Source organism: Phoenix dactylifera, chromosome 4, assembly GCF_051530095.1.
Source record: "Phoenix dactylifera cultivar Ajwa chromosome 4, Ajwa_hap1_PhDact_Kaust_v1.1, whole genome shotgun sequence".
Taxonomy (NCBI): Eukaryota; Viridiplantae; Streptophyta; class Magnoliopsida; order Arecales; family Arecaceae; genus Phoenix; species Phoenix dactylifera.
Genome location: NC_143193.1, coordinates 44,154,979 through 44,182,709, shown reverse-complemented (window position 1 = coordinate 44,182,709; position 27,731 = coordinate 44,154,979). Strand labels below are relative to the sequence as shown.

The window sequence follows — 27,731 nt, the reverse complement described above, 5'->3', positions numbered from 1 at the left end:
ACAAAAAAGAACAAGCACCAAGACAGCACTCGCGTGGGCTCGCGCTTCTCTCTTTATAATATTCAAAAGCACAAAGTTGTTGAAATGATCTTCCGTAAAAGGTTTACATTTTGGAAAGCAGATTCTTTGATGGAATGAGACTGGTGAGTGCTAGATGGACCCCCTAACAATTGTCCCATTCTTTTTGTAATCAGTTGAAAGCTCAGTAGCATGGTTTTCTGATTCTTAATCTCTTATATATATACCAAAGAGTTTAGTTGTTCAGGACTAGCACTTGTTGCACAGCCAATTCTCTTAGGGGCACTTCATCCTCTTTAAATTTGTCATGGCTCTTCTCCCTTGTTTGCTGCTCTTGGTTCTGCTTTTGTTTCCTTCTGTTTCTGGCCAAGTGAGAGGTATGCTTGTTGTGTTTTATTACCCTTCATGCATCGTAATGCAAGTATGTTGTGCTTCTGTGGCATCTTGCGTGATGAATCCTTTATTTGAGGGTTTGGTTATTAATTACCATATAAAATGAGGAATAGAAACTGATGCTGATTATTGGTGGACAGAAATTTTGAGGATATCAAATAATCAAATTAAACCATTCACTTTTATGTTAGTAATGCTTTTGCTAGATTTATGCCGGTGATATTCTTTCCAGTATGTGTTTTTTTCTTAATATTTGACTCATAATTTGTGAATGAAGTACCCAAAACTGCTCGGGTGTGATAGTGAGGTGTGTAAAATTAGAAACTGAATGAGGGCAAAAGAAAGCACAACTCATGTTTTATTTGTTTAATAATGGAGGACGAGAGGTGATTGTTTACTTCTAAGAAGAAAATATTATAGACTAGAGAAATTAGGTCTTTTCCTATTGGAAGTTCAACTGGAGGTAAGAAAGCAAGTCAGAGTAGGATTTTTTGTTTTTTTTTTTACTAGAAATCGGTATACTTGTAAGGCTTTTGTATGGTTGGCCCCAGGATTCCTCAGAATTCACAAAAATAATAAGGCAGAAATGTAGACAAGTAGAATTAAGGAAGTCAGGTGATGCACTTTGAAGTTTGGTGTTTAAACACTACAGTACTCCCATATAATCCAACTGCACCTTCATCATAGCCTTATTTTTCAGTCAGAACAAAGCTGATCATGGTCAAACAACATAGTCTGATCCTGTCCTGGGCTGTCAGCTTATGATACTGAATTTAAACTCCAAAATTACATGTGGTGTTGTATGTTCACAGGGAGCTCTAACTTGAAGCACAAAAAAATGAAAGTGCATTTCTACTCTTCTGTTAAATGTTTTTTTAACTCACTAATATCGCCCCCCCCCCCCCCCCCCCTAAAAAAAAAAAGAAGAAGAAAAGAAAAACACATGAAACAAACAGAAAAAAAAAAGGTTATATCGCTTTGGTATTGTTACCTGCTTTACATATGACAGGAATTATGTTCATTTCTATTCTTTGAGAATATTTTATCGGCATCATCAATAAAACATTATCTTGACATGATGAAGCAGTGTTCATATGTTTCTTGAAGATATTTCATTCATGTAAAGTCTTGAAATAAAATTCATTTTTCATTTACAGATTTTGTTAGCATAGACTGTGGAGGCATAGGTAACCACACAGACCCAAATACTGGACTTGCTTGGATATCAGATGCCGGATTAACCAAATATGGAAAGGTGGCAGAAGTAAGGACTTCAAGAAAAACTGGACCACAGTATAAGTTCCATAGGTATTTTCCTGCAGACAGCAAGAAGTACTGTTATACATTGAGTACTACTGAAAGAAGGAGATATCTTGTCCGAGCAACATTTCTGTATGGAAATTCAGATTCTGGAAACCCCTACCCGATGTTCCAGCTATTTATGGACAGCACCTACTGGTCCACTGTAACAATAAAAGATGCTTCCAGTGTGTTTGTTGAGGAGATGATAATCCGGGCAACTTCTAGTTCTTTACAAGTCTGCCTATGTTGTGCATCCACCAGTTATCCTTTCATATCAACTCTTGAGCTGCGGCCCTTGAATGTATCAATGTATGCTACAAATTATGAGGATGATTTTTACCTCAAGGTTGCAGCAAGAGTAAACTTTGGTGCTCTTAGTGATGAACCTATACGGTATGTGCAGTTATGATTTAAGACATTAATTGTCCTAACTAGCATCTTGCAAATCGCAATACCCTTCATGATCAAATTTTAGAACCAAAGTTTGTCGTACCATACTGAATCGGACGGTACAAAGCATACCGTACCATATCGGTTCGTTACTGGTATATGGTACAGAAAGTGTACCGACATTTAGAATGCCGAACAAGCCTTGTACTGTACCATACGGACATAGTGATAGTGTGGCACTAATACGAGGCTTAGTACCAAGACAGCGTACCTTGTTTAGAAGTCTTTACAAGAGAATCCAAGCACACTGATCTGCTTTCTGCTTCCAAAAATCACCATCTAATACGTACTCATTTTCAAGGTAGCGAAAGCCATTTGCAATGTATCCCTATTTTTATGTCCGGGTTTTGCTTTGAGTTAAAAGATTCTAACAATTATAGGATTGGCTTATATATTATTACTCCCTAAGAGCCATACTATTCATAAAAGAAATAAGGTCTGGTCTATGTGATTTCTATCATGCATCAGTAGTATCAACTATCAACCTAGATTACATTTTATCATAATACAGAGTTCTGGTGTGATATACTGCAGCATAGGTTCATTTTGTGCTCAATTTGCTTTATGTAATTTTTTTCTTTAAATGAAATTTTACATGCACGTTGGGTACTCTCTTTGATTGTTTGAGCTTTTATTGTCTGTTCATTCTAGTATAATTATGCCTCATGTTTTCTCCTTTTTAGATTTCTTCAGAAGACATGTTTAGGCCCTATTATCAGCAATTTATTTAACTTCAGGGCTCAGGCCCTTTTTAAACTTTCCAAACTCATCTTCTTTTCTCTAGAAAACATTAGATAGCTTCCTGACTTCAAAATGAAAGGGTTTTCTACTTTTCTTAGTATACTTTAGTTTCCAGTGGCACATCTTTCAGTAACATTGCATATTGCTTGTGTCATGATGTCTGCCAAATGTTTTCTTGATAAAAATATGGTTATGTGTGATGTGCAGCCTCTAATCAACAAAATCGTTATCCACAATAATAATTCCTTTGAAAATCCTTTTTAGCCTCCGACGGATTCTATGTAAGATTTTGATAATAGCCAACCGTTCAACAACTTGACATATACATTTGAAGACACAGGTGGCTATCTACAGTGCTTTATTGCATTAACTGCTGCAGGTCAGGGAATTGACATAAAAGTGAGTTACCCTTGATGAAGATGCATATGGACTCAATGCTTAACTATTACTCCCGAGTTACTGACTTGTATCAGTTTAGCTGACACTAGTTATATTTGTTAGCAAAATCCTCTTGGTAATGTGACAGTTCTATACAAGACTGCTGACATGGCCACAAGGTATTTGCTCAAAATTGCAGTATGATTAACAACCATTAACCTAATTACTAGAGTTCTCCCTTCTATGAATCATTTATTAGTTGCAAGGTTTATGATCTCTGTACAGGACCCTATTTTCTAACTGCTACAGGTTGGATCAGAACAGTATGGCGCCATACCGACTCTTGGTACACTGCTGGAGTCATCACAGCAGCTGTACCATGTCTTGTTACGGCCTATACCAAGGCCTGTACTGTACTGGATCCTTATAGTCAGTACTAAAAACATTTACTAAATAATCACTTGTTGAGCTGAATCTGCAGTCTAAACAAGCTCTCTTAAGTCTTGTCACAAAAACCATTAGTATAATTTTTGGGCACCTTTTATTGTTCTCCAACATTTTCAGTACGTATCAAATATTTTCTAGGTTTGTAATCTGATCCAAGGAGGTACCATCTGTATTGAAGTTTTTTAGTACATATTCAAGATTTTCGGAATCTATCCAAGATTTCTACACAATTAGGTACCATCTGTATTGATTGTCTGGTAGTCCGACCTCCATTCTTTTCAGGATTTCTAACCCATATGGATATTCCTCCTCAAGGGGTACATGCAACCAAAGAGAACCATTGTCCGGCACATAAACCTTGGTAACATTAGACTTAAGGAAGCAAATATGGTTAATACAGCAAAAGTGTATTGGAAGGTGATAGCAGGCTCATCTATATGCTGTCCACAAGTTTTTAAATAAAAAGGAAAGAAAATAACCTGCAATATATTCTGCAGAAGAAATCGGATGGAAAGAATACAAGGTGTGCTCCAAAAGTGAATCCTTTATCAATGTTTGTCCAACAAGCAATAATAACAGATGCATTCTTTCAATATGTTCAGAGATATCATGTTCCTTATTTCATTGTCCTTCTTTATTTTCCTAGTTCATTATTTTCCATTGAAAAATCTCTCCGTCACCATTAAGAATTCATGTAGTTTTGAAATTTCTTCCATTTTGAGAATATAAATAAGTCTTCTAAATGTTCATAATATAACAGGTATCCTGATGACCCTTATGACCGTATATGGGAATCTGATCTATATAAAAGGCAGAACTATCTTGTGGGAATGGCTCCTGGTACAAGAAGAATTAGTACTAAGAGGAACATAAAAATAAATACACGGGAATTTCCGCCACTTAAAGTGATGCAGACTGCTGTGGTTGGAACGAGGGGAATCCTTTCATACAGGTTAAATCTCGATGGTTTCCCTGCCAATGCTCGAGCTTATGCATATTTAGCTGAAATTGAAGATTTAGGTAAAAACGAGACTCGAAAATTTATGATGAAGCAGCCCTATATTCCTGGTTATGATAATATATTTGTCAATATTGCTGAGAATGCCCATGGGAGCTATGCACTTTATGAACCCAGCTATATGAATGTATCACTAGATTTTGTTCTATCATTCTTATTCTCCAAGACTCAAGATTCAACTCGTGGTCCCCTTCTGAATGCGATTGAAATCAGCAAATATGTACAAATTATACCAAAGACAGATTTCCAAGATGGTAATTGTGAACTCTCTCTTATTTGGTTTATCTTCATATAATTATTGATTATGCCTATGAGAATATGATTTTTAACAATTACAGAAAGGCCAAATCCTGCCTGTCACTCGTTCAAACCTCATTTTTATTTTTTTCCAGTTTTTGAAAACTATTAGATGGATGCCAACTTGTTTCAAAGACAGTTGTTTTCTTGTATGAGCTGATTAATAATAATCATTGTGGCTGGAAGCTGCTGTTTTGCATGCATTCCAATCCATGTCTTCTCAGGGAGAATGGACCTATGAAGATGGTGATCCTTGTATCCCTGCTCGCTGGGAATGGATAAATTGCAGCTCCAGCATGCCACCAAGGATTACACAAATGTAATTTTTGAGACCTTGTTTTGCTGATGAGAATCATGATCACCTTAATAAACAATACACTTACTTCTGAATTGTGCCTGCTTCTCCTCAACAGATTTTTGTCTGGAAAGAATTTGAGCGGTGCAATACCTGCAGACATAAAGCAGATCGAGCAGTTAACAGAGTTGTAAGCCGTCAAACTCAATATATATGTCTATGTATTGGAAATAATATCATCCTGAAAGATAGTGCTGTGGCTGATGGATTAGTAATGATTCAGGTGGCTTGATGATAATTCCTTGGACGGCCCAATCCCAGATATGAGCAATCTAATAAATTTGGAAGTCGTGTAAATTCTTATTTTTTGCATCTAAGTAATTTAAAAGAAAATTTTGCATTATTATTCTTTAACCACATCTCTCACACTGCATGTATACAGGCATCTAGAGAACAACGAACTGACTGGTCAGTTACCATCTTACTTTGGCAAGCTGCCAAGCTTAAGAGAATTGTACGTAACAGCATGAGTAGTTATATTAGGTGAAGGTTTGGGTTTAAGCTTTAGCATGTATATGAGTAAATTGACTACTGATTTTTACCTGATTCTGTATGCTTGGTTGACTCATTACCTATTTTATTTTAAATGATTTAATCTTAAAGCTTCTTCTTAAGAGAGTAGATGATACAGTGATAAATTGACTACTGCAGGTATGTACAAAACAACTATTTAAGCGGGGATATACCTCCAGCACTGTTAAATGGAAAATTCATATTCAAGTGAGTATGCAGAAACTCTAATAATCCAAACAGATAGGCCAGTATGGCATGTGCTATTCTTGAAGAAGTTAATAAACTTTTTGTTAGAGAAACAAAATCTTGATTCTCCTTAGGATTTCAGAATGATCATATTCCTCTTCTATTATAAGTACAAAATACAGCAATAAATTCTTTGCAGTGGATGATTGATGTCAATTTAACTCTACTAAGCTTTGATTCATGTCATATTTTTAGACTTAGAGGAGAGGTGAGCCAGAATGTGAGAAATATGCACTCTCATTTGGATTATGCCTTGTACAATATGCATTCATGAAATGTGGTGAACAGCATGGTGAGAATACCACAGGGAAACAATAAAAGAAAAAGTTTAATGTGTCTCTATTTCATATACCCATTTGTGAAGGTGATCCATTTCTGTTGTCTATCATATGTTTTGCATCAAGTAGTTCAGATGGATTTCTTCTTCGATTCTGGTTCACAATAGTTTCGATACTCTAATTGTATCATATTGATGTTGTGTTAACATTGGCCTGTGTGGAGGAATAAAGGTCAATTTACCCCAATCTTGGTATCTAAATTTGGTGACTAACCAGATTCCTACACGTGCACCCAGAAAATGAGTGATTTCATGGAGTAATCATCATAAGTGTCATAAAGAATCCTGTACCCTTTCACATAATATATTTAAGCTGCTTTCCGTCTGGATCCTTCAACTCTAGGATAAAAGCTAATTAATTAACAAGGCGACTGAAGATTGAGTAGCAAGTGTTACTCACCCACTCAAGGTGAATGTAGCCAGTTAGGTACATCTGAAAGTGATGCCCTAAGGTCATTAGAGGACTTGATGAATTCATATGTTTTTTAGCTTAAATTAATCCAAGTAAAGATTTTAAGGTCGAGTTAAGCTTATTTCAAGTCCATCATTAAGATAAAGCTTGCCATCAAGGTGAAGCTTACATCATTGATAAACTTCAGAATCCAAATAGTTTTAATTTTCAGTCCATTCTGATACTAAGATTTTAAGTCAGAAATCAAATAGTCCATCATATCTGTGGATCATAGAAATGGGTTCAGTGTCTAATGGGGGATTCCATTTGGATTTCTGCAACATATTTGTCCTTTTAAAAGATTATAGTAGAGGTATCCTGTGGAAAACTCTCAAAAACAAAGGGAGTTAACACAAAGTTAAGAGTTGTCCCTGGAACAATTCTAGCAGAAGACTTGTACTCAAATATAGGAAATCCATGAACTAAACCTGCCAAGTCTGAAATAGATTGTCAACTACTCCTTATCAGCTTAAACATTTGCAGTTGGTGGTTAGTGGACATTGGTATTAGAGATCAGGTTGTCGGAGGTCTTGAGTTCAAACCCCCTCTAGGCCTGTTATTTATTTAATACCCCACTTGTCATCTCGACCCTTATTAATTGTTGTCTTAACTTGCGTATCCCTCCATGTGCATGGCCTGTTGCCACACATGATTTTTTTTCGTGGAGCGGGGGTTACAAGCCTGATTCACACTGTTTATTCATATCCTATCAGCTTCAGCTTTTGAGGTCAGGTGGTTAGTAAACAAAAGTTATCAAGTGAACAAGCAAGAAATTGAACCTTTCAAATGAAAGTGGAAATAGGTGAAGAAGAACGAAGAGCAGACAAGATTTTTTTTTTGTTAATTTTGGAAGGGATCAATGGAGGTCATCTTCTTGAACTTTGTCCATGGGAGTCTTCTCAACTGTAGTGAAAAGTCAACTCTCAATTTTGTTTTTGGCCAGGTTTTGTGTCTCAGTTCATGTTAAGTGAAAAGTAGGTCTTTTGGCCCTTTGATCTGGTCCTGGTTGCTGTTTTGGACAGCCACCAGAATCAAGTCCCTTTAAGGTTAAAATCGCAAATATGGACAAGACATGTCATAAGTATCAGATCTCAAGCCCACTAACTTGAACCAGTCAGGAGCAGTCCCCAGCTCATTAACAGAGTCAAACTCAATTTAAACTGAGTTCAAACTGATCCCACACCTGAGCTCAAACCAGCATACTGGGGACGAACAATGGTTGCCACAGGGTTGAGCCTGGTCAAGCCTAGGTTGCACCACGTTGTACACATTTGGTAAGTCTGAAAATTCTAATATATTTTCAGCACAGCTCCCATTTGATGATTAGAACCACAAACTTCATTCCATCCGCAAGAAGCTCCCTGCCAATTGCCTACACATTTTTTATGAAAGCCATGCATGCTAAATATATTTGAAAATTGAAAGACACCCTTTTAACTAACAGTGTGGAGGTGCGAATAAGAAATATGACCTAGCCTATAGTTTCTCCAATCAGATAACAAATACTTCTGGCACTACTATGAAAATTTAAGAAGTGGATGGTGAAAGTGAAAGAGAACTATGCTTTCTACATTGATAATAGATGACTTTGTGGGAGTTGTTTTGTTTCTAATAATCCAATTAGAGAGGTTCCTCTCTCTAAAGGAAAAAAAATGAAAAAAAGACCCCCAACAAAGATCTGATACTCAGGAGAGATGTTATTTGTCAGTTGTAATTTGGTGACTTTATGCGACATGATAATAAGCTAGAAGGCTAAAGTTTAAGGCATGCACTTGTAATACAAACTAGTCTAAAATGAAATTATCTCAGGAGATATTTGTCATGCCTCATTAAAAGAGAATACTTGAAGGTTTACTGTCAGGGTACCGGACCTTGTACTGATGCCACACTAGCACTGTGTCAGTATAGTATGATACGGAATTTTTTCGGCATATCGAGTGTCGGTATACCTTCCTCATGGGGTATCGATATCGAACCGGTATGGTATGGTATGCTCTGTACAATTCGGTTTGGGTCGGTACGACGAACTATGTTTATCATAATATACGATCTCACCTAAAAAGACTATCCATAAGGTATTATTTAGGTTTCTTAGTCATGTATAAGTATTCAAGATCTTCCTGACAAATAACCGATATAGGACTAAACACACATGCGGATCCTCACATACTCTCCTCGTTTAAGCCCTGGCATCTTTGCTAGGCTAAAGGGTCTAAATCCATTCCAATCCAATCTCAAACACCACAATCAATTCATGATCAATTCAAATGAGCTTGTGCTACATTGTCCCCTATTCCACATATGTCGTGGGCCGGATCCACTCAATACCATTTGCAACAACTTAGAACTTCACCCAAAAAGACTAGTCGGAAGATTGTTTTGGATTCCTCGGCTTTATATAAGTACCTAAGTTCTATCCAGTGCATAGCCGATGTGGGACTAAACTCATGCTCGCACAGGTCATCACATACTCTTTTATGTTTAAGCCCCAACATCCTTGCCAGGCTAAGAGTCTAAATCCATTCAAATCTAATTACAAGCATAATGGTCGGCCCATAGTCAGCTCTAATGGCCCCGACAGTTACATTTATAGTTTCATTTGTACTAAAAATGTAACTGGTGGTGAAAGTGAGAGTGCTGGCCTATATCAATGGAAAATGCCCTACCTTTGAGTGTAGTTTGAACTATTGATTTACGTAATTGTAAGTACCAATTAGGGCAAACCTACATTACACAATGAAACATACCACGGAGTGGTATAATAGATGGAATCGTAAATTATCAAATTTAATTTTTTATTATAATTTTATTATTTTAATTTATTTAAATTTGGGCAAACAATGGGAATTGAGCCCGCACATGGTGGATTCACAATCCAATAGGTTATTGTCCGGATCCACTCTGATACCATTTATAATAACCCAAAACCTCACTCAAAAAGGTTAGCCAGAAGGTATTATTTGGGGTCCTTAGTCCTATATAATTACCTAAGATCCCTCCGGAGAATAACTAATGTGGGACTAAACACATGCCTGCATAGGTCCTCACAACACTTCTCACCTCACGGCATCTATCTTATAAAGTATGTAAAAATGGGCACTAAGAAGTTCTTTAGATCCCTATATCACTAACTACAACAAAGTTTTGGATGCTTCTTGACATTTATCCATGTCTCCAATCTCCAAAACAAGGTCACTCTTGATGGAGCAACTGCAAAAATCATATACTTAAAAGTAGAATGCATGATAAAAATGCAGAGTTGAATTAGTTTCAAACATTAATTGGAGGTACATTTTCTCCCCCAAAAATACCGCTAACTGCTTGAATACAGCTATATTCTACATAGTTCTGAAACTTCCTGCCCCTTGCAGCCTTCTTATATTGAATAGCACTCCAGGGACTCATAAAAATGATTCAACATGACAACACCAGAAAAATATGTTAGATTTTCTGACAGCACAGTGGCATTTCATTAACCAACAGCACCCTGCTTTCAGTTATGATGGCAATCCTGGATTACGCTTAATGGGACAGCATGAGAGGCATCTTCAGTTAATAGTTGCTACAGTCATTGGAGCATTTGCTGCTGTACTTTTGCTAGTGGGATGTTTGTGGCTGCTTTGGAATCATCAAAAGAAGCCATTGCAGGGTGAAAGTCATAAGAAAAGTATGTGAACTAGAACTTTAATTAACCAATAGTATTCGTTTATTATTGATATCAAAATGACTTGTTACTGATATCATATGATAGTCTTTTCAGGCAATTATCTGCGCATCCTTTCTAAATCTTCAAGTCCCTATTCTATCGTACGAGGTGCATCTTTGGTCATTGATGATGGTCTAGATTTGGCTTACTATATCTCACTTACTGAGATAGAAGAAGCAACTTGCAAGTTTTCAAAAAAGATTGGTGAAGGAAGCTTTGGCACTGTCTATTATGGAAAAATGAAGGACGGAAAAGAAGTGGCAGTCAAGGTTTCTGCTGATTCAACTAGTAGCGGAACTCAACAATTCATAAATGAGGTACTTTCATCTATAGCAGTAGAGAAACTTTAATTTGGTTTTCATTTATGGAATTTTATGAAGGTCTAGCAATAGTCTTGCTCTTTGATTTCGTATGGGAAGAAAATTTGTTAGTAGTAGATAAATCTAACTGTACAATCATTGCTATGTGCACCTTAGCTATATGTATGTGCAAAGCACTGAAGTGACTTTGAGTACGTCTCTTCACACCTTGAGCGGACAAAATTAGCAATTTGATCTATCCATTCTCTGCACGTGGATAAAACTGGCTGAAATATCATGATATCTCCCAGTCTACATTGGTGCACAATTATTTCAAAGAATTATGTGAACCATTAAGTCTGACATGGATGCTTATTTCACCACTGCATATTAGAAAGAGTTAGCATATTAACTTGATTGAAAACCAATTCTTGCAAACATCAGCATATATATCATGGGTACCCTCCTACAGTCTTATCATTATTCATAATCGTGTGAAACTTGACTATAGCCATAAACGTAATAGTTTCACATCTATAATTCTTATATTGTTACCTGATGAAGCTAACATTAAAAATTGAAACATTTAAACATGAGAAGATTCCAACTTATCCAGGTGATGCCTTTACAAAATTTCCAAATTTGAAATAAAAGAACAGAAAGTCTTCAGATTAGCATTAATGGGATGTGGGTACATTGCAGAAACCAGTTCTTGATGTTAATGCCTCATAAGCTGCCACTTAAATATATTATCCAAGGTTCCAAACACTTGTACAGGATGCTCTACTTGTCGTGGCTGACACAAGGTATTCTGTTAGTGCTGTTAACTTACCACTAGACCCAAAAGCTTAATTATTAGAGAAGGGGTCAACAAGGTATATCATACCTGTTGTGGTTGAAATTTGGCCTGAGGGTGACCGCGCCAGAGGAAGACAAGAAGCCACCGGCCGGGATGGAGAAAGAGGGTCACCTCCTGTGCTTTGGGATACCTGCATAAAGCCTTGGTCGGAGATTCTGGCGAAGGCCCTCCGATGGCTAAGTTAGCTGGGCCTTTTGAGAGGTTTCTCCGTGCCTTTGATGGCCTCTTATGGCTTAAGAATGCTTGTAATAGCTTACCAAGGGTCTTTTCCTACCCTCTTTTTATAGGGTGAGGGTCACGGCCGTTACCTGAAATCTCGGGCTGAGCTGTGATCAGTTGGCCAATAGCTGGAGCCGACATGTGTTGGCAGGTGTGGCAGGATATGGCCCTTGGCAGATGTAGCAGGGTATGGCCCTTGATAGCAAGCATAGCTAGGGCAGCAAGGCATGATCCTTGGTTGGCACATCATGGCGTGGCCAGCAAGCAATGGTTCATAGAAAGCGGCTGGCGAGGCCGGGATGTTCGGCCACATGTGCGGGCGTGGGCGCGCACGCAGGTGCGGTTGCGGACGAAGTCAGGTAGGCTTGGAGGCCGCGGCATGTGCTTGGCGAGGTCGGCTCGGCTTTCGACGAGGGCTGAGGTTGGCCTAGCCTCTGGTCGAGGTCGGCTCGGCCTTCGGCGGGCTGAGGTCAGGCCTGCTTGGCTCTAAGGCCTGCTCGGTCGGAATTGAGTGACTCCACGCTGGAACAGGATGATCCATTTTGCCTCCCATCAATATCTAACACCACACCTTCTATAGCCTGGGCCATACAAATAAAGACAAACGATTCAAGAATAACTTCAAATCATGGTTTGCCGTACCGGCCCAAACTGGGCAATACGGAGCATACCGTACCATACTAGTTTGGTATCGGTATCCGGTACGAGTGGCGTACCAACACTCGATTTGCCGAAAAAACTCCATTCCATATTATACCGACACAGTGCTAGTGTGGCAGTGACGTGGCACCGATACGGAGTGCAGTATCGAGATGACGAATCTTACTTCTAGTAATAAGTAGAAATGAGTGAAGAGGAAAAATACTCAAGATAACAATTATTTAGTTAATAAATTAAAATTGGCATGAACAAGGATTTGAATGTTTTCAAATCATGACCTCTAGCATCGATACCATGTTTCTTTTTTTTTGAGAAATATGTTAACTTACTAGGAGATTCAAAACCTTAATTTGTTCTCGTGGAGGAGTTAGAGTCATTTCGGGCTTCGCATGTGTTTCGAAAGGCAAAGAGTGCAGCAGACTGGGTCGCCTCCTTTGTAACCCACCACTCTGAGAGTGTCTTTTGGAGTATTTTCGATCGTGTACTACTGGCATTAGATCGTGTTTTGTACTGTGACTGTTCTAGGCCGTCTCACAGCTGAGTGTAGTGAGAGGCCGACTTACCAAAAAAAAAAAAAAAACTAAATTTGTTAGAAAAGGGGTCAACAATGCATATTGGGCCTACTTAGATGCCCGTGGTACACTGATTGTTACTTTGATTGTTAATTTGTTTTCCCATAAAATAGGTTTCTTGTGCAAGCAATTAAAAATTAACTGAAAATAATAAAATTAAGTAATTAATATGCAAAAAAGAAAACAAACACTTAGAAAAATAGCATGTGAAAGATAGTAACCTTACATGAGATGTTTCTTTCACTGAAAACCAGCAATCTATCAACTCTTCATTGTCAATTTGGAAACTCATGTGGCTTGCAGTCATTATGTTTATACATCCATATTTTTCTTGGATTTTATTGTAATTACTGAATCTTAATGAGTCAACATATTGATGTATATATGATTTTAATATCCAAGAATATTCCTTAAAACTTTAATGGGGCAGCCAAAATAAGTATTAAAGTACTCAAGCTATTAACTTAAAATTTGAATTGATCCATACCAATTCGTGTTTGTCATACTAGCTAGTACCACTAGTTCACAAGCTTATATATCGATACAGCCCAGTTTTCTATGTAATAACGTCAAATAACGGTAAACAGAAAAGTACTAGCCTCATAATGGTCGATACATACAAACAAAGCAATATGAATTACAAAGATCCAGTTTTAGACTCCATGATTATGAAAATAATATTTTCCTACTTCCTAAAGTAAATGCATGTTCTCTTCCAAGAAAGTGTGTAGGGCTAGAAGTGGGCTCGGGCCGAGTTAGCTTTAGGTTGGGTATAAGCCCGAGATAATTTCAATCGGGCTTGTTCTCAAAATAGGGCCCGAAGTACGTCAATACTTAAGCCCTCTCCACTCTTTCTCCTCACTCCTCTCTCCCACCCGATCTCTCTCCCCTCTACTCTTTCCCCTCTCTCCTTTCTCTCCCTCTCGATCTCCCACCCAATCTCTCGCCTATCTCCCACCCAATCTCTCTCCTCTCTACCTCTCAATCTCTCTCCCTCTCTCCTCTCTCCCCAGCCGCTCTCTTCTCCCTATCCGTTCGGTCTCTTCTCTTCACTCTCCCCTCTCTCCCAATCTTTCTCCCCTCTCCTTTCTCTCTCCTCTTTGCTCTCTCCTCTCTCTCACTCCCCTTCTCTCTCCAGCCGATCTCTCTTCCCCTTACCCTCTCTCTTGTATTCTCTCCCCCTTCGGATCTCTCTCGCCCCCTCTCCTCTCTCTTCCACCTGATCTCTATCACACCCCAAATCTGGCTCAATTTACTGCACCCCTGATTCAGCCCATGACACGGTCGTGCTACTACTAACCATTGCCCACAATAACACAAAGCCATATTAACATTTCATATAAAAATGATATTTCATTCATAGAATGTTTATCAACAGGGAATGGTACAGAGCTCTAACAATTTGAACATTTCAAACAGATTTTTCCAAACCCTAAAGAACAACAATTTTCTTGCTCCTAGCATTCTTATTTATCTGAAAGAAAATAAAAAAAGTTATGTGAGTTATGCAGCTCAATAAGTAACCATGCACCATCTTACCGGATCAAGCATACTATTCCTCATGCCAATGCATTATTTAAGCAAAATAACAGATATTCCAAAATAAACATTTCATAACATATATATTAAAACAAGTTATAAAGCAATGCATGCCCAATCATGCAAGTTCATAAATATGGATATGCATCATAAAATTCTATCATTATTTCATGCTTTAAAATCCATACTCTCAGATGGTGGTGCAGCTATGGCCGCTTTTATTCCCATGGCAAGGTTTTTACCAACTACTATTACCCGCTGGCGGGGGCCGTATGCCGAGCTACTATTATCCGCTGGCGGGGATCGTATGCCGAGCTACTGTTACCTGCTGGCGGGGGTTATACATAGCAATCTGAGAGTTCATAAATCATATCATGCTTTTCATAAACTTTACTTCTAAGTAGATTGAAAGATGAATAATGGCATCATAATGTGTAAAATCCATGATCATACTGCAAACTTCATTTTCCATACAATTTTTTACATCATCATAAATCATGTGTACACAATGTAGTAATCATGATGGATGTCATTTAGCCAAAATCATACGACACTTGCTAACATATGCTTGATCCTAGGTTTTGAGAAATTTACATAATATGCATTTTTATATCCAAATAATTTCATGTATTTGAAAGCAAAAAGATTTGTGTCAGGGTCACTTACCTCAATTTGCTCACAAATTTCTAAGTTTAGATGACAAATCTCCAACACCTAGCCATATCATAGAGATCAAATTATTTGTTACTTGCTCATTCAATTATTTATTTATTTATTTAACTTTTATTCTACTTTTTCTACTACTTTTCTGCTTTTAGTTATTATATTTTATTTCTATATATTCACACTCTTTTCTTAATTAAAATTTTTTAATACACTTTTGGTTTTACATCATTACAACCCATCCAAAGGACTCATATTTTATTTTCAGGCCCATGGCTTGATTCAGTTTCTGATTCAGGCCTAAGGCATGATTCAGTTACAGGGCTAATCTTTTATTCAGGCCCATGGCCTGATTTAGTTTCTGGTTCAAGCCTATGGTCTGATTTAGTTATTGGGCTAATCTTTTATTCAGGCCCATGGCCTGATTCAGTTACTAGGCTAATCTTTTATTCAGGCTCATGGCCTGATTCAATTTCAGGTTCAGGTCCATGGCCTAATTCAGTTACTGGGCTAATCTTTTATTCAGGCCAATGACCTGATTCAGTTTTTAAGTTCAAGCCCAGTTACAAGGTTATTTTCTTTTCAGCCCGGTGGTATAAATAGTTGGTTTATAATCTGGCTTGTGGCCCAATTACAGGCTAAAAATGGTTCTGGCCATGCTTGTCCTAGTCTACAAAGTCCTACTTAGTTTCAATTAGATTTAGGGAAGACCTTGGCTTGGCCCAAGCCCAGTTCGAGCCCAACCACTACACAACCCTTTAGTCTAGGTCCTTTAAATCCATTATTAGATCCTGGCCCATAGAGCCCAGATCTGGTTTAACATATCCCATCAGATCTTGGGCCCCTTTAGCCCAAGTTAATTTAGAGTTTAGGAACATTTTGCTCGGACCAAGCCCAGCCAAATTTCAGGCCTTTAAAGCCCAAGCCATTTGAAGCTTTCTGCCGTACTTAGGCCCATAACATCCATCCCTAAAACAGTCGGCCCGTGGCCCATTAAAACCCTCTCCTCCAAATGTCAACCCAATTTCTTAGCCCTTTTGTTTCTCCTCTCCCTTCATCCCTAATCTCCCCCTAAACCCAACCCGAGGTGGTGCCTGCCCACCCGGCCAGGGAGGCACGGCTAGCCCACCACCAACATGACCATCCTCCTCTCCGACCAAGCCGGGCTGGTGGACTCTTCCCAAGGGTCGGAAAGTAAGATCTAGGGTTAGGGTTTGAAGGAAGAGGAGATCAAGAGGAAGGGATAATCGAGCGAAGGAAGGTCTTTGGCCGTCATCTGTTGTGGCCGCAACCGTGGCCAGTCGCGCCGGTGCCGAATCAGTGGCCGAAACCCTAGGTAGGTCTTCTCCCTTCCCCTCTCTTCTTCTTCCCCTTTTTCCCTTTTTTTTTTCTTTTTATTTCGTTTTCCATTTTGTTTTGATCCCACAGTAAGAGTAGATCTAGAAATAACCAAACATAGAAGAGCTAAGAGGAAGATCGAGGCTCACCTAGCTTCGTGAAGGAGCTAAGAAGCTTCCTGCGGAAGCTTGGGCCGCTTCCTCCGATGGCTCGGCGGCGGATCCGGGTGGATCTATTGCCGCTGGAAGAAGGAAAGAGAGAGAGAGAGAGAGCAGTGAGAGATAGAAGTGTCTCTAAGAGAGCCTCTAAGGACTTTTTATAGCCTTCTTCGGGGAAAAGCAAGGCTGCAACGGCCACCACCGCGTGGCTGTTAGGCGGTTATAACCACCTCAACAGCCGGGTGATGGTTGTTTCCATCTTCTTCCCAAAGATACCCAATTTGGGTCTCCAGATGGGCCGCCGACTATGGTCTAAGTCGGCCCATCTAGGCCCAATAGTTACATTCTCTCTCCCCTCTCTAGCTCTCTCTCCCTGCTCTCCTCTCTCTCCCTGCTCTCCTCTCTCTCCCACCTAGTCTCTCTCTCCTCTCCATTCTCTCCCCTCTCCAGGACGACACAATCGGGCTCTCGGCCAAGCTCGAATTCGGGCTCTGGTCAAGCTTAAGCAATAATTTTGAAAAAAAATGGAGCCTCAGCCTAGTCTGAAGCCTAGAATTTTTTTTCAATTAGGCTTGGGTTGCATAGATACTCCACCTAGCCTAGTTGGATTCTAGCCTTAGGAATGTAACATTAGGTGAAAGTCACACTCCCTCCTTGGAAGTGGTTTTGCATTTTATGCCTAAATATGCATCTCCAAGTATTTAGATTGGATAATAGGGTTCGCTGAACTAGTGTCGATAGTTATACTAGTCGGTGATTGGTTCGATTCCAGCATGTATCATGCTGAACTGCAGTGTATCGAAACCAAGGAGAGAGAGAGGAGGAGAGGAATAAGGAGAGGGGGGATATAGAAGGAGAGGGAGAAGCCGAGCCCTTTGGACTTACCTGAGAGAGAGATAAGATGTGGAGAGAGAGGAGTCATCTAGCTAGACGTTGTCATCATCGAACATGGACGGGATGCTATTGGACATGCGAGCGAAGGAGAGAGAGTGCTTCGAGGGATTTAAGTACTTTGCAAAGGCTTCAACCCATCTGACGGCTATAGATTTGATGATAGGGACCGAGAGAAAGACAAAGAATGGACTCACTTGAAGAGAGAGGTCGAAAAAGAGGCAAGAGGGGGAGAGACGGGAGGCGAGCCTTCAAGGGTGTTGGGAGAGGCAAGGTCTCGATTCGACTGGTTGAACAGTGTTGGTGACCATTCGATTTAGTTTGTATGCCCCGAACCAGCATGTTTGGCATAGTTTGCTAGATCCTGGTGGGTAATTTGCCTATTCTACCATATTTACTAGCCATACTTCATCTCATGGTCTATCATACCATCTGTACCGCCTGGTACGGAGAGTACCATATCGTACAAGGAGAAAATCGGTACGAATTTTAACTTTGAGTCGGTACAAACTCCATACCACCCCGTACCGAGGCGTACCGTCCCATATCGAGGCATACCGACTTGTATCGAAGCATACTGTAGTGTGTACTGATCCGTACCGAAGCATATTGATTTGTATTGAAGCATACCAACATAAAATTTGAAAAAGTTATTAGAGGACTATTTCAATAATAGTGCATATCGTATTGTACCGTACTGTATCGAACCAATATTGGTATCGATACGGTACCCGGTACCGAGATAGCGAACCTTGCTTCATCCTTTGGACTATTTGGCTAGGTTTGTCTTGCTTTTGTACCTATTTGGTTCATTCAACAAATGGTATTAGATAATAAAATTTATTTATTGTTTTTGTCATGCTTTACATGACTTTGGTTTGTGCATTATGAATTTCTTATTTTATATCCATGGTCAGAACTCGGGTTTTGCAAGGTTTAATGTTCTTCACTAACTCTAGAGATGACTAAATGTCCATAAATTTTTGTTGTTCTTCATAGTCAAACTTCCCTAAACTTCTGCAGCTTCATGTACATAAAACATATAATTAATAAGCAGTTCTCCTTAATCATTATAATTTTCACTTTCAATACTTTGATTTTAATTCTTTTTTGCTTTCCAATCAAACAATAATAAAGTTAGCCGAATCGGTACCGAGACCTGTACCGGTCTTTTACCAGTTCGGTACGGTACCGGTTCGGTACGAGGTGAGCCAGGCGTTCACCCCGATTAGGCAGACCATAAATTCAAGCCTTTTATAAAATGGGGGCAAACTAGTTCAAATCGATGTGAACCGAGCGGTTCATATCGATTCGGAGCGGTTCATGGCATTTTTCGAAAATACTGGCCGAACCGTGCCGATTCGGCTCGATATTGGTTGAACCGAGCGGTTCGGCCCGGTTCGGCAAACCATAAAGAGAAACTTTCCTAGCTTAAGTTTGTGTTTTGGATTAGCTTAAAGCCTTGAACGGTATTTATATGTCTCCCATGTTGTCACCTTCTTGACCACCCTTCAAATTATTAGTTTCATTTTCCAATTGCACATTCGTTCTCCTTTTGTTATTGATATGTTAACTTTATTAGTCTCTATGCACTTTTCCTTTTCTTAAGACATTTCCTTCTGCTCTTGCTCTTGACCTTTTTCTCATCCTTCTATAAGTCACACACTCACACTTAAATCAGATAACATGAGGTGTCAATGTATGTCACTTAAGGCTCAAGAACTTGCAATTAGTTTCCTAGTCTATTGTTCCGCATATCTGATATTATCTCTCCAATCTTTATGTATTGATTTTTGACCATTGACACCTTTCCCAAATCTCAGTTTTGCTTGAATACATTTATTTTCACTAGGAACCGTGGACATAATAAGAAGCTAAGAGCATTGCTTGTTGGTAAAAGGTAACTAAGCAATCTGCTACTCAATGCAGTAAAAATTACCATCTTTTCATTTGTTTGATGTGAAGTTTAGAATCACCCAATTGTTTTAGTCAAGTTTTTGCAAAGGGCAATAAATTCATGGAGGCTTCACCTAAGTTATGATAATGAGGTTAGCCTTCCTCTTGCATAGCTTTCTTATTGGTATCACATTGTCGATTAATAAATAGTACATTGGCATGAATTTTGAAAAAAAAATACGTCATGATCTTTTTAAGGTTTATATGCAGTTTTTATCCAACCTTTCTAAGATGCTTAGCGCATGTTCAAGAGACCATAAGCAATCAAAGTAGCTACATTCACAATTAGCATTAACAGTTGCAATATTATGTCTGTAAAGCATTTTTTAATGAAATTCAAATAAAGACATCATTTCTTGATGACTTTAGGCCCTATTTGGTATCATTTTTTTTCTTTTTTATTCTTAAACATGAAAACACGAAATCCGATGCAAGAAAGATGTTTAGTTCCCTTAGTTTTATTGTTTATTTTTAAAATTACTTTTCATAATTTATGAAAAAAGTGGAAGTGAAAAATTTATACTTCCACTTTCACTTCCACTATTTTTAAAAATAACTTTTTGAGCCATGAAATCAAGTCAAGCCTCATCTCCTATGATTATTTCTACCCTCAACTGCTCTACCTCGTCGCCTCCACCCTCATCCACTTCACCAAGAAGTTCCTCCCTCTTCCCTCCCTCCCGCCTCTTCCACCCCACCGTCCTCGCAATCAATAGCTGTTCCTCTAACAATGGTGTCATCAATAACATCCCACATCGTGGTGGTGGGAGGGAACTGGAACTATGTGAATGTCAAGGGCTACGCTATCCTCACCATTCATTCAGCAGGTATCCATGAGATGGACAACATAGAATGGGTACTGCAATTCATGGTGCACCTCATGTATCCTCCACTTGATGATCACCGACGGCTGCATGTCTAACATTTACTGGAGGAAAAGCATTCCAAAGGGATTTCCTATTTTGGATTACCAAACATGTTTTCCTATTTTTTATTATGAAAAATAGAAAAATAATAGTGACTAGAAAACATGTTTCTTTTGTCAAAAAAAATTAGGAAAAAAAAGCAGAAACAGATTTTCTATTTTTAAGTTTTGTGAAAAAGAAAAGTGACAATGATGCCAAACGCAACCTTAAATTGTGATTTTTCTAATTCACATGATTATATTCTATCTCCTACAAACCATTAGAATCTTGTAAATGGAATAATCATGGTATTTCATTCCATCCATTCTTTGTCCAGTGTCGTTCTTATTACTATAGTGATGTCATCATTCTTCTATCATTAATTATATTGGTAGAGCTATTTTTATCTATACTCTATAGTGAATCATGTGCACTATTGCATATTGCTAGTGCTGAGAGCTATTCTAAACCCTCCAGAAACTCTATGGGAAAACTATGTCATCCTTTGCTAACATCCACCACAAAATTAAAGTTTTTCACTGTCAAGCCAATGCCCATGCTGTCAAATGTGTCATGAGCAGCAGTTGAATTCGATAATTTGAGCTTCACCTCTCGTTGCAAAGTTAACTAAAATCCAGCAAAGAAAATGGTGATTTAATTACTGATGTATGAAATTTTGAAAAGTTAATGCAGAAATACATATTGAAAAGATACTGTGATTTCTTGCTGAAGAAACTTGTTCATGGTCTTACACTTGTTGCTTATGCGGATACTATTTCAGGTTGCTCTATTATCAAGAATTCATCATAAGAATTTGGTCCCTTTAATTGGATTTTGTGAAGAAGGATGTCAAAGAATTCTTGTTTATGAGTATATGCACAATGGAACCCTGCGAGATCACATTCATGGTATATTACAACTTGACTCTCGCAAACCCTCTGTTCAGTACATTTTTTAGCAAAAAATTAAACTGTTCAGTTAAACTTCACATTGTAATCTGCTCACCAGATTCTGTTAAGCAGAAGAGTTTGGACTGGCTATCTCGTCTAGTAATTGCAGAGGATGCAGCAAAAGGTGTGACATGAAGATTCTATGTTTTATTATTGATTTGTGTTTCTCCGGTTGTAACTTGTCTATTCTGCTTGATATTTCTAGGCCTTTCTTACTTGCACAATGGATGCAATCCAAGTGTGATTCATCGAGATGTAAAGACAAGCAATATTCTCCTTGACATCAATATGAGGGCGAAAGTTTCAGATTTTGGGCTTTCTAGACAAGCTGATGAAAATCTTACCCATGTATCTAGTGTTGCCCGAGGAACAGTGGGCTACCTTGACCCTGAGTAAGAATTGACCTTTTGTATGGACTTGATTTTCTTTTTTCTCTTTTCTTTTTTATTATAGTCCAACAATTCATAAATCCTAACTTGTTTTTGTAGGTACTATGCTAATCAACAGTTGAGCGATAAGAGCGATGTCTATAGCTTTGGAGTTGTTCTTCTAGAGCTAATCTCAGGAAGAAAGCCTGTTTCAGTAGAAGATTATGGTGCTGACTGGAACTTTGTTCACTGGGTATGTGTGTTCGTTCTTGTATACATTCTTTTTGTGCATAAGAAAGCAAATTATTGGAGAATACCCTTTGAACATTCTTTCAGTTAATTGTGGCTGTTTAGATGTTCAGAATCCTGCATAAGGGTGGGAAGGACTGAGATGATGAGGCTGTTAAAAGGATGCTTAGACAAGAGAAAGGGAGTTGAGAATCTGGAAATTCCAGGATTTTAGATATACTGGAACCTTCTAAATGGTGGTTTCCAGTATCCCAAAATTGTAGGGATCGTGGGAACCAGTCTCCACCAGTCCACCAATTTTTCCCTCTTGCCCTAACCCCACTTCTTACAAAGGGATATCAGTCAGATAATTGCTAGGCATGCACCACAATAGTGTGGATGAAATATTTTATTTGGACATATACTTTATTTGCATCCTTTAAGCTTCTTTTTTCAAGTCAAATTAAATGTGTTGGAAACCCCCTACATCTTGAGCGGAGGTAAAATGATAACAGGCAGACACATGAAGCAGTTTTATGTTAATGAAGAATCAAACTTGGGAAATTTGCTGTCATGAGTGTGAAGCATTTCCATTAACTAAGAATATCTAACCATATTGACAGCATATACGGCATGCACTTGATTTAGATAACTTGAATCATGTGTCAATTGAAAACCCATATCCTATTGGAAAATCATGTCATTTGGTAAAATGACCAAATTCATACTTCTGATCCTTAATGAGTCAGTGCATAGAATTTTAGCATATATTCTTCTTTGAGTCATAAGACTGCATGTAATTACTTTGTGCACTCTCATGATGCAGAGATACATGGCTAATTGTCCTCTAGGAGTGGAGTGAAATTGTGGAAGGGTTTCCATTTTCCTTTGCATTACTTTTCTAATTGTACCTATTCTTCTCTCCTTTTCTGTTATCAGTATTATCTTCACAAGTCACAAGCCTTGTTCAGATAAGTCAGAACATACTAAGTACGTATCAAGAAAGAACCAAAACTGGAGTGCGGAATAAAAGAATAGCAAATGGGTATTCTAAGATCTTGGAGCGGTACTAAGAGAAATATGCCAGCCTTTGCTTGATAACATGCTTTAATAATGACACCTGAAACCACCGAGGTTAACGAGAGAATAATTCGTCTAATATTGTAAATAGTTAGCAACATATTATTTCTACAAAAGTATCAAAATCCATGTACTTATCAATATTTGGTGCTCACTAAATTCAAGTGTTGACATGGAACATATTGTTTTGCAGGCAAGGTCATCGATTCGTAAGGGTGATATAACAAGTATCATAGATCCTTCACTGATGGGTACATTTAAAATAGAATCTGTCTGGAGGATCGCTGAAATTGCCGTCCTAAGCGTCGAGCTGCATGGAGTTTCCAGGCCAAGGATGCAAGAAGTAGAGATGGTCATTCAAGATGCAATAAAGATTGAGAGGGGAAGCCAGAGCACCCATGATTCATCTTCAAGCTCTTCTTCCATGCCTTCGTTGCATGTATCATTTCCATCTGATCCGCTGGAAATTGTAAGTTCTGCCTGACCCAAAAATGAATCTCCAGCCCACAAGAATGCCAATTAAATCTCATTGTGAAATGTAGAATCCATTGAGGGCATGACCAAACGCATAGGAATACCTCCTGAGGTTTGAACCTAGTTACCCAGGACCTCCAAATGTGAAGTATGGGTGCAATCACTGGGCTATACCAATTTGCTAGCTTCAAGGCAACCTAACCTGCATTCCTTATTCTGTATTGTCTGGGCCAGCGTATAAATCACGGTATGATCCACTGGAGTATTTAAATGTTTTATAACTGGCTCTGAACTTAATGCTAATCTTCTAAATAGGTGCTAAGTTCCTGGATTATCCAGTTTTAGGTGAATAAGGGGGCTCTCTATGAAACCTAAAAGGCAAATTAGCTGGTACAAAGTCATGTATTCTTCTAAGCCTTCACTTTGTTGTATTATATTAGTGACTATTATTGTTAAAATAATATGACTCATGTTCCATGGTTTACAATCCTGATCATAATGGCTCGAAATAATCTAGATCTCATCCTCGGATTAGGATCAATTAAGACCATAAATTTTGGATCTATTTAATGAATTATATAATCCTTTTGATCATAGGATGTAACTTGATTATTTTTTTATAAATTAAATCATGTAAAAGTTCGTTTATGTAATTTATTGGACTAGTGACGCAACAAGAAGGATGAAAGGCAATTTGATGGCCGGGAAACTTTGTAGATCAACATACAAATTGAAGCACACTAGATTGAAAAACCCTTGTTTGGTGAAGGAAATTCTCTCCAAAAAGATTTATTAGGATATCAAAAGACTGCCTTCATACAATGTATTAGAAATATATAAAGGACCTGGCCTACTACAAAATCATACTCAAAATAGGACCCGGTGATAAAGAAACATGCTCGAATTATTCACTACAAATATAGAGATCTAGCTAAAATTTGATATGTCTCTAACGGATTTATAGGAAATCCAGTGAAGTGAAAACCTCTAAATCATCAAATATTTGTTAGTCAAAGTCTTTGCCCATAAATCCGATGTCTTCTATGAAGCTCGGTGTGGTCTTGCTGGTCATAGTACTTATTAACTGCACCTTGTGCTGCATTAACTAGGCTTTAAAATTCACTTACTAATAAGCCTTGAGCACATGAAATTGGCAAACCCATTGCTTTGGAGTTCATGGGCTTAAATGCAAGAGGAGAAAGGTTTTTTAGCTTTCAGAATGATTTGTTAAAATTTGATTAGTTTTTTTTCTAAAATATTCTACATAAACGGATAATTGAGTTGATAGGTTGCATATAAACATCTTCACTAGCTCGGCTTCATTAGACATGGTATAGATTATGATGTGGAAACTAGACTTCTCATATACATCAATATATGGCTTTTTAATCTCCATTCATTTGCCATGTAATTGACAATTATTACAGTTCTTTTACATTTTTATTTTTAAGATCCAATATTCAATCCATGTTCCAATCCGATCTAGCACATTTATAGTTTACAAACTTGATCCCAATCTTGAGATTATTGTTAGTGAACTCAGGCGACTTGTTCGTGCCCATCCAGGCCTGCATGCCTCCGAGTCTATGCCTGCAGAAAAAACTTAAACCCTATAATCAAAAATTATACCCAACACAGACTGATGAACAAGGTCTGTTGATCCAGTTTCTAGACCTGAAACATTAGTTCGACTCACAGTGAGATTTAACAATCTGCTCAGACCCAACTAGATATGCTTGTTTCTGAGTCTGAGCTTGCAGAATTAACATTCTGCTTGGACCCAACTAGATCTGCTTGTTCCTGTGTCTGAGCTTGCAGAATACACTCAACCTCAGACTGATTAATGAGTTTTGATATTGGTACAAACTCTAGGCTGCAACTGAAATTGACTCGAGAAACAGTTGTGCGCTGTAAGATTTAAGAACCTTTCAAGACCCAACCAGATCAGCTTCTATTTGAATTTAAACATGCAGAACTGAATCCATCTTTCACCGCTTGATGAATAAGATCTGATACTGGATCCTTGTCTTGAAGCTGAAATTAACCCAATAACCATTCACACCAGATTGAAGCATCTGCCTGCTTATTCCTGTTCTTTCTAACCAAAACTTTCTTTTTAATATTGCAAGATCATGACCGTGCTCGCTGCAAATTTCTCACAGAAGCATGTTCTCAATGACCAACAACTAATTCCTTTGACTTAGGCATACAAATTTATCGGCAGTTCATATCTTCCTTATGAATTTGGAATTGTAGGGAAAAGATTAGGTAAACAAATTCCATTCTAGAAGACTATTGTAACTAGCTTACATATTGTTCTACTATTGGCCTTTCTTTTGGGCACTTGACCTCCTGGTGTAGCTTATGCAAGTAACCTCTCTAAAAATGATCCGTTCACTGCATAATATCAGTAGCATAAATTTGAATCTTCCATGGATGTTCCTCCATTCAATTAAGAGCTTGCTGTAACAATCCTGAGTCTACTTTGATCTGCAGGTGTCTGACACTCAGCTTGTTAGCGTGACAGAGGCGCGTTAAGAGCTACCAACCTGCTCCAATGGACTGACAATGATAAGCATTTCTGCCTCCTAAACAGATCGTCTCTGACAATGATTTTCACTTTTTTTTATCTTTTTCCAGTTGTATATTGGCAAATGTATTCTAACTTGCAGTACTCGTTCAAAGGGACGAGCCGTTTGAGAAGAGCAAAAAAAAAAAAAGTGGAGGGGTCTTGGACAACCAAATGTATGCTATAAAAAGTTTGGATGCTCGATTTTCTTCAAATGAACAAATGATTTTGGATCATTTCAATGATTTCGATGATAATTTGCGAAGTTCAACATATCATACATGGTCAGAGATGCAGATGGTAAACATTTTTGGCTGAAGTGAAATGAGCAATTGGATATCTCTTCCTTATGTCATATTTGCATAGCTGAGAGTTCAATTCTCCCCCGCCACAAGCCAAGCTTCTAAGAAGTCCCAAGCAAGTCCAACCACACAGACTTCCATATCACCATCTTTGTTGCCACTTGAACCACTTGGCTTGTCCAACATAATCTTTGCAACCATATTCTACATCATCTTCATCCCCTTGGTACCATCAACTGCCAAACAAATGACTCAAGATCTCGCTACCCAATGTCCCTTTGAGTTTCAAGATGTTTTCCTTGTCTTCAAAGATGCCCCAAGATTGTACCCAAAAAAAAAAAAAGGATGCCCAAAGACGCCAGCTGATGGTTCGTGGCCATCAGAAGCAATAGAAATTTCATCTCATGGGCCTAGCCGTTTCAGCCCCTTCAAAACATGGTAGTAATCTGGTATATTTCCTTACTTTCAACTAGGACACTTCAGATATAATCATAGAAAGAATATTGCAATAAAGCCGTATGAAAGATTGATCCTTTACACCCTCTGTAGCTTTGACAATTATAAGCAAACTACATCGAAAGCTAAAGAAATTCATAGGCTAGTCACAAACAAAATATTAGGAAAAAAAACCTAATACACAGCACCTGACCTGACCCAACTCTATGTTCAGGTCCTGATTTTGGACGATGACCCAACTTATTAGCTAATGAGTCACGTTATGTCAGGTCTATGGAAAAGATGTTACACCCTGATTAATTGAGTTGAGTTGGGGTCAAGTATAAAACCCAAAATGTTTGGATTCGGGTTGGGATAGAATCAAGCCGAATTTGCAGTGCTGATCAAACATTTAGCTATTATTTTACAATTAAAATATAAAAATTGATAATTAAATATTGTCACTAAAATTTTTAAATAAATTAAAAAAACTTTAACATGAATTTTAACTCAAAAAAAAATTACTCAGCCAAAAAAAAGTCATTCTAAAGTTATATATACATATATAAATATATATATATATATATATATCAATATTTTAATGGTTCTCCACT

General features: G+C 38.2%; 1 protein-coding gene across 5 annotated transcripts; it reads left to right on the top strand.

The window, feature by feature from the left end:
- Positions 1-238: 238 nt before the first annotated feature.
- On the top strand, positions 239-26,616 carry LOC103711613 (Leucine-rich repeat protein kinase family protein). Of its 5 annotated transcripts, none has more exons than XR_015977201.2 (16): positions 239-395; positions 1,569-2,106; positions 4,490-5,001; positions 5,231-5,363; positions 5,458-5,529; positions 5,623-5,691; positions 5,782-5,853; positions 6,051-6,119; positions 10,444-10,613; positions 10,707-10,969; positions 21,493-21,619; positions 21,720-21,785; positions 21,867-22,053; positions 22,150-22,282; positions 23,531-24,058; positions 26,308-26,616. XR_015977201.2 is itself a non-coding variant. In XM_039133772.3 (16 exons), the coding sequence occupies exons 1-16, from the start codon at positions 326-328 to the stop codon at positions 26,347-26,349; spliced, it is 2,799 nt and encodes a 932-aa protein (XP_038989700.3). In that variant the 5' UTR covers positions 239-325; the 3' UTR covers positions 26,350-26,616. The 5 variants fall into 5 exon arrangements, 4 of the variants coding, with proteins under 4 accessions (XP_038989700.3, XP_038989699.3, XP_088576138.2 ...); XM_039133772.3 differs by having other exon boundaries at positions 23,531-23,806; XM_039133771.3 differs by having other exon boundaries at positions 10,698-10,969; positions 23,531-23,806.
- Positions 26,617-27,731: the final 1,115 nt, after the last annotated feature.

What these genes read in the sequence shown, in the direction of transcription:
- LOC103711613 (XM_039133771.3), top strand. Translation starts at nt 326, where the DNA reads ATGGCTCTTCTCCCTTGTTTGCTGCTCTTGGTTCTGCTTTTGTTTCCT. An exon ending in CTTAGTGATGAACCTATACG is followed by an intron (nt 2,107 to 4,489) that starts GTATGTGCAGTT and finishes ATAATATAACAG; the next exon opens with GTATCCTGATGACCCTTATG. An exon ending in TGCAGAGGATGCAGCAAAAG is followed by an intron (nt 21,786 to 21,866) that starts GTGTGACATGAA and finishes TGATATTTCTAG; the next exon opens with GCCTTTCTTACTTGCACAAT.